The sequence below is a fragment of the Fistularia commersonii genome, chromosome 19, assembly GCF_037954325.1.
Source record: "Fistularia commersonii isolate RoL2024-O1a breed Wild chromosome 19, RoL_Fcom_v1.0, whole genome shotgun sequence".
Taxonomy (NCBI): domain Eukaryota; kingdom Metazoa; phylum Chordata; class Actinopteri; order Syngnathiformes; family Fistulariidae; genus Fistularia; species Fistularia commersonii.
The window spans coordinates 10,288,996-10,296,088 of NC_141302.1; the positions used below are offsets into that span (position 1 = coordinate 10,288,996).

Sequence of the window (7,093 nt, forward strand, 5' to 3'; positions counted from 1 at the left end):
TGAGAAGCAAGACTGAGATGTTTCGGTCATGTACAGAGGCCAGATAGTGAATATATTGGTAGACAGATGCTGGAATTGGAGCTGCCAGGCAAGAGGTCTCGAGGAAGACCAAAGACAAGATTGAGGGATGTAGTGAGAGAGAATATGAGAGGAAGTGAGTTGATGTGAGAGAGAAGGATACAGAGAATAGGGTTAGATGGAGAAGGTGGATTCACTGTCACGACCCCTGAAGGTAAAAGCTGAAAGAAAAAGAAGATATATACACTGCTTAAAAAAAGTGAAGGGAACACAAAAAATAACACATCGTATATCTGAATTAATTAAATATTCTTATTAAATACTTTGCTCTTTATATAGTTAAATGTGCTTGCAACAAAATCAACACAAAGTATCAATGGAAATCAAATGTATTAACCCATGGAGATCTGGATTTGGAGTCACTCAAAATTGAAGAGGAAAAACACACTCCAGGTTGATCCAACTTTGATGTAATGTCCTCAAAACCAATTAAAATGAATCAGGGTTGATTCCTAAGAGGAAAGTTTGATTTCACAGACGTGTGATTGATTTGGAGTTACATTGTGTTGTTTGAGTGTTCCCTTTATTTTTTCGAGCAGTGTGTGTGTGTGTGTGTGTGTGTGTGTGTGTGTGTGTGTGTGTGTGTGTGTGTGTGTGTGTGTGTGTGTGTGTGTGTGTGTGTGTGCGTGTGTGTGTGTGTGTGTGTGTGTGTGTGTGTGTGTGTGTGTGTGTGTGTACACAACTGGAAGGCTATGCACCTAATTGCTCGTAATGGCAAAAGCATGGTACCTTTTGTCATACAAATGGTGTTGTAGATGTCGGGTTAAGTAAGTCAGCTGGATTCAAATACAGATTTTGAGCCTTATTTATCATTCCCATTTCTGAAAGCTGAAATATTGGCAGCTTCATTTAAAATCATATTTATTATGAAAACATATTGCAAAATTTGAATTACTTAACATAAATTCACATTATTGTAATTTTACAAAGAAAAGACATGATAATTCAGAGTCAAGCGAGAGATCACTTAGAAAGTTATGGGTTGTAGATTCAAGGTTTTTTTTAGGTTTCTTTCAAGTTGACATACAATTACATAGTTTTAAATCAAATATATTAAATAAGAAAATAAATCTGAAACAACAACCTGCATAATGGTGTGTTCCTGTGAGATATGCAGTGTTGATAAGCTTGTTGATAAGCAATATTGTGCTCCATGGGATCAAGTTACTACACACTCTGTAGTGTGTTATTATGCCAGTTATTGTTGTGTGTGTTCATCTGTGTTAGATACATTTGAACTCCAAAATCCTGAGATGTGCTTAGCCACTGACCGTTCTCCAGGTTTGTATAGAACTGTTTACCATCTATGTATAAAGGTGCATTTGCGTCCTTTATGTGTTGCTGTGTGAGTGTGTCGGAGAAGCATGCCTGTCAACCAACAACTCTGCATGTTTTAAATACTCTGATGTCCTCCTCATCACTGACTCTTTGCGCACTGGATCAGGGTCACCTGGACAGAAACAGAGACACAGAATCGATTCTTGTCACAAATGGCAGCAGCACCCCCAGCACCCCCACACCCCCAGAGAGACTTGAGGCTTGAGGCAGCGCCTTCGACAGCTCACTACCACATATTGTATGGGGAAAGGAGTGCCTAGAAGACAGGTATAGGCACCTATTGCATGATGTTGAAAGGATAGTGGGGAGTAAATCCTTGCTGTAGCTCATACTTTGTTTGTTTGTTTGTTAGAAAGAGGACAATAAAGACTTACTGATTATGAATTCTTTGTAAGTCATTTCTAGCTGATTTTCCGTAATCCTTTCACATCATCTTGCCAACAGATTAATTACACCACTAAAATGTCAAAGTTCTCCTAATTGGGCCTTTGAGTGAAGACAGTGACACAGACAAAAGCTCTGACTGGCAGCGGTGGGATTCGAACCCACGCCTCCAGAGAGACTGGAGCCTAAATCCAGCGCCTTAGACCGCTCGGCCACGCTACCACAGACAAACATGAACTTCTGGCCCAGCAACCGTTATCATACATATATTGACCTTGAAATGACCACTAAAATCAAAACTCAATACCTGTTTACTTTGGTAAATTGTATACAGTATATCACAATCTCTTTTAATCTTATAATGGCCCTTTTTCTTAATGTCTTGATAAATTTATGTTATTTCCTCTTTTTGCCAATACATACCTTTAACCCATTTGTTGCCCTTTTAAATCATGTTTTGCTGATTTGGAGTGGTGATTTGGTGGTTTATTCCTTTTAAAATTTATCCGTGGCTGTTTAGGGATGGGTTAAACACAATGAAGTTTATTGTTGAGTGAAGAAGAGCGATAAGTAAATCACTGAAACCATTACATTCAAATCACAACATGTACTGAAAAAACCCTTAAGAATAATTTAAAAAAAAATCCCCCAAAAAGCAAAACAGAATTATCCATGTCTGAAAAATAATTTCAATGTCGAATGTGATGCTAAAATGAAAAAGGGGACTTCAAACAAAATGCGTAGTTATTCCTTAACCCATATAGTTCCTGTGGGGTCTGAACTTTCTGATGAAAGCTTCCAACAGATCTGACAGTGCGCCTGTACAGCCTGGATGCAGGTCTCCTGATGGCTCAGCCGCACAGGAGAGACCCAGTAAATTATCCATTAGTGGCTCTCCATGGTAGAGTAATACTGATTTCTCACTGGCAAAAGCAGGGAAGTGAATACTAGGGACAAAATTGCTGCACTGATTCTACGAAGAGCTCACGAATTGACATGCCATGATTTCCCCGCTGGGCTGCGTCCATTTGCTTCGGCTGTGCACAAGGAGCACATCAGTGTGGTAGCATGTGAGTGGAAAATCTGGATATGTAGAGCAGTGGACCAAAAAATATGGTTAAAAAAAAAGCACAATACGAGTTCCGTTGATGTTCATTTGCAAATGATGCAATCAGAAAATCGGAAAAGGCCTGGACACCAGGCTGATCGTTACCATAGAAACAAAGCAGGCTCACGTTTCATGGCGAAACTGAAAAAAGAAAACACATTACGGTAAAATCCCATGCGTGTGCTGGACTAAAAAGGGATTTTAAAAGACCTGATAACAGAGACAGCACTGTGTGCTGTTCTGTCTGCAAGGGTTCAGCATTTGACAGTTGTGCCCTTTTTTCCTTTATAATAAATATTCTACTGGCAACAGTTGTGAAATACGTTAGCAGTAGGCCACGTGCCAGCAAATTACAAAAATGACCTAATCAGTGACTCATGTCTGGGATAAATATTTAGAAAGGGTATTACAATGTTGGATTTAAAAAAATCTAAGCTGCTTTACTTCATTTAGACGGAACTATACAGTATATATTATGGGGATTTCAAAACATGATGTTTTGTTACTTTGTAACGTTCTTGACGTCTTTCTCACCCTGCACTCCAGTGATCAGTATGTCCACCGCTGTCCTGTATCCACGAATTGCAGAACTAAATTCTCCATCCTTCTCGCTCTCCATGGCAGCCTTCAGCTCCAGGGTAGCTTGGTTCAAATAAAATGCCTCTCCCTCTTCACTGGCCGTCGGCAACAAGAACCATTCTGAGTGGTCGCCGCAGGAACTGGATCTATCTGGGACAGACAAAAAGATGAGAATGAGGAATCTGTCCCAGTCTGTTTCTGTCTAGGGCCTTGAAACTGGAGCCTACAGTTTCTGTGGTGGCAATGTTGTTGTCTCATGTATAACTCCTTGAAACAACGTCAGACTTGATGTAAAATCTGACTTCCAAACATGCAATGCACAGCAATAAAAAAACAAAACACTTTCAGGCTTTTTCAATCTTAGAGCATAAATGACTTATTATAAAATTTTACACAGCATTTTGTGAATATTACAGTATTTTTTTCAGATATTTCAACAATATCTTGCAAACCATCGTATTTGATGATTTCAAAAAGTTAAGACAATTCAATGGGAGGAAATGGAACCTAAAATGATGACTAAATTAATCAATTGCCATGATACAAAAAAAAATTACAATGTTTTTTATCATTTGCCACTCATTCTTATTATTTCTTCTAACTGTTGTTCATGCCATCTTAATGCTAGTTTCTAAATGTGTTGTGCCTCTTTTGAAGCATCTTTATGAAGTATTTTAGTCTCCAGTGTTTTTTCACCTTGTTTGTAGCAGGGATCAAACACAGCTAAATCATTCTCCGACAGTGGGGGTGGGCCTGCCTCTTTCGGAGACGGAACCCGTTCTTCTACCACAGGAACCCGTTCGTCTACCACAGAGTCAAAGAGAGAATCAAACTCCTCTTGAGACTCTGGCGACTGGTGGGTTCTGGCAGGTGAAGGTTCAGCAGAAGTAACTAAAAGACAGGAAATGGCAAAAAAATATCAGAAAGTAGTTAAGTGGGACATGACGTGAAGGACGAAGGACGAGAATATTCCAGCCCTCGCTCTACCTCCATCATCAAGCTCTGCGTCACTAAGCTTAACTCCGTCTTCCTCCGTCAGGGACCCTCCCATCTCGCTGTAGGCCTCAGCTGCCAACTCTGGTTCTCCCACCACAAATTCCAAGTTGGTGCCCAGGTCCTGGGGTAAAGTTGGCGCCTCTGTTCCTTCTTCCTCCTCAGCTGGCTCACAGTCTGAGTCTCTACGCTTTGGGAGGGGGATAAGAGGAGGCGGCAAGGGCCCAGCAGAGGCCTCAGAGGAAGGATCCAAAGGCCTGATGACCTCACCGCCCTGAGAGATTTAATTGAGAAAGAAAACATAGGAGGTAAAAATTAATTCAACACCGATACAACTTCAGAGCTTGTGGAGGACTACTAGTATGCAGACGCTCATCTGTGTGGGTGTGATCGTACTCTGAAGAAGTCCTTTAGCTGTGGGCTGTTGTAGAGAGCAGGGATGCTAGTAGTGAAGAGGAGCATGGCTTCTGCCGCCTTCCTCCTCTCCTCAATTACAGCTTCATCAAATCTTCCTGCAACAAGGAAAAATGAATCTGGCTGACTATATGACAATTATTCTCTATTTTTGCATTTGTCCAATGATCCTTCCAGTAATATGAGTGTAGATGTCCAGTGTTGCTAGGCATGATAATATTAAAAATTTTGTCTATGGAGGTTCTCAGTCATCCAGGTCATCGTGAATTCCTGTCGAAATCTTCTTGGCGTGAAAACTGGACTTGAATTTCTTTACTCGAAGATGTTTCACCCCCAATCCAAGAGGCTTCTCCAGTTCTGGATTAAGAGGCTTCTCCAGTTCTGGATTTGTGAATTTTGTTAATAAAGTGAACTAGCTCTTTACTTCAAGAACATGCAATTCCTTTGCTGCAAAGCTGTGTTTCAGTAATAATGTGGGAACAGGGTCTAAAATATACACAGTAATCATCTTTGCTCTTCATACCAAAAACTTGAGCTCGGGGAAAAGGAGGGAACTCTTCTTCTCGTCTGAACAGGTTCCGGTGTGTGTAGGCCAACTCCCCGTGGAGCTTTTTCAGTTCGGAGTACCTCCTCCACACAATCACCTCCTTCACATCCTCAGGATGACGCTTGGAAACAAACTGCAGAGACAAAGATTCACAACGCAATAATTTATGAATGGTTTCTGCCATTTTCACCAGTTTAAATGGACAGCAAATTAGGTAACAGACGTACATTACATTACAGACTTGAAATATTAAGAAATCTGCAAAAATACAGAAAATGTGGCCACACACCACAAATTATATGCAAGTGTTGCAAACATGAGGCACTATACAGTTATTAATACGATTGGAATTTTACACAGATTTACACACATTGATCTGACCCGCCTCATTTCTAACGCCCTTTTTTCTTTCATTTTTAGGGGAATTTAGACTAATTTTAAGGAAAATTACCATGAAACTTTCACTTATGTTTTGCTTTGTTTTTAATGTATTACTTATAATTTTCAAATAATGTTAACGACAAATTTTCAGAACAACTATTTATGGTTTAAAAGACAAGGACGACTGTCTGGTTGCAGACAGTCGAATGATGTGTCAAAGGTTATGACAATACATTATACAAGTACAATTATAACACAAATATACTTTTCTAGTGCTGCTCAGTCATGGAGGAAATTAAGAAATTGGTAGCTCACATCCACATCACTGGACAATTATTGAACATAATACTTGGTTCGTGTGTTTCAGTGAAGGCTGATGATCGGAGTTGGATATCAGTTTGTTAAGCCATGAAGAAATTATTTCCTTTCATTTTGTACGGCTGCCTGTCTCACCACGGGACATAAAAGAACTAATGCGGGAATTGAAGTAGACAGAGGAATCACAAGTTCTCCTGGACCCACTCGGTGTATATAAAGGAGCCATTGTGTCTGTGTCAGCTGCAAGCCTTTAGAACAGCTGCTCTAATTTGTCTGTTTTAAAACAAATAAGAAACAAATCCTTTCTGATGGGGGGCTTGAACAAAACATTGGAGAACAATATTCCGACGCTCAAAAGGATACAAACAATTCACACGGGTAAATCAAGAGTAGTTCAACAGCAGGTTAACAGCTAGTCAAAGATAGATGGAAATAAACCAACCCTCGCTGTTACTTTGTACTCCGTGTGTCCCTTCTCGTGTGTGCGAGTGTCAGTGACGGTAAAGAACCGATAATGTTCTTCTTTGGCTTTCCGTGACATCCCCGTTCTCGGTGGGAACAGAAGACCTGCGTGTTTCGGAGGCGAGTTGCCAAAGCTACAGTGTCCGAGTTGCGGTACCTCCAGTCCTCCACTTACTTCCTGGTCGTGACGTAAGCGTTCGTGCGTAATTGCGTAGCGGGTTGATTCCGTGCTATTCTTTCTTTAACCTTAATAAAATAAAATAAAAAGTATATATAAAAATTATATATATATATTTTTTTGTATATATATATATAGTATATATACATATATATAAATATGTAATATATATATATGAATATATAAAATACATAAAAATTATGTGTGTGTGTATGTGTGTGTATATATATATATATATGAGGTCTCGAGGAAGACCAAAGAGAAGATTTATGGACGTAGTGAGAGAGGATATGAAGATAGTTGGTGTGAGAGA

General features: G+C 39.8%; 1 protein-coding gene and 1 non-coding gene across 4 annotated transcripts; both read right to left on the reverse strand.

The window, feature by feature from the left end:
• Nucleotides 1–627: 627 nt before the first annotated feature.
• On the reverse strand, nt 628–6,765 carry snx15 (sorting nexin 15). 3 transcript variants are annotated; one of them, XM_086165880.1, is made up of 7 exons: nt 6,583–6,765; nt 5,418–5,574; nt 4,877–4,992; nt 4,475–4,754; nt 4,184–4,378; nt 3,443–3,637; nt 628–1,528 (listed from the first exon to the last, which is right to left on the reverse strand). In XM_086165880.1, exons 1-7 carry the CDS (start codon nt 6,679–6,681, stop codon nt 1,410–1,412), a joined length of 1,161 nt encoding a protein of 386 aa, XP_086022006.1. In that variant the 5' UTR covers nt 6,682–6,765; the 3' UTR covers nt 628–1,409. The 3 variants fall into 3 exon arrangements, with proteins under 3 accessions (XP_086022006.1, XP_086022007.1, XP_086022008.1); XM_086165881.1 differs by lacking the exon at nt 628–1,528 and adding an exon at nt 2,206–2,312; XM_086165882.1 differs by lacking the exon at nt 628–1,528 and adding an exon at nt 2,414–3,049.
• On the reverse strand, nt 1,941–2,022 carry trnal-uag (transfer RNA leucine (anticodon UAG)). Its single transcript has one exon. It is a non-coding gene; the product is annotated as a tRNA-Leu (tRNA).
• Nucleotides 6,766–7,093: the final 328 nt, after the last annotated feature.

Excerpts from the sequence above, each read along its gene's own strand:
- snx15 (XM_086165880.1), bottom strand. The coding sequence starts at position 6,681 with ATGTCACGGAAAGCCAAAGAAGAACATTATCGGTTCTTTACCGTCACT. Across the intron at positions 4,379-4,474 it reads CGCAGAGCTTGATGATGGAG|TTACTTCTGCTGAACCTTCA; the intron begins GTAGAGCGAGGG and ends CCTGTCTTTTAG. Across the intron at positions 3,638-4,183 it reads TGATCCCTGCTACAAACAAG|ATAGATCCAGTTCCTGCGGC; the intron begins GTGAAAAAACAC and ends TGTCTGTCCCAG.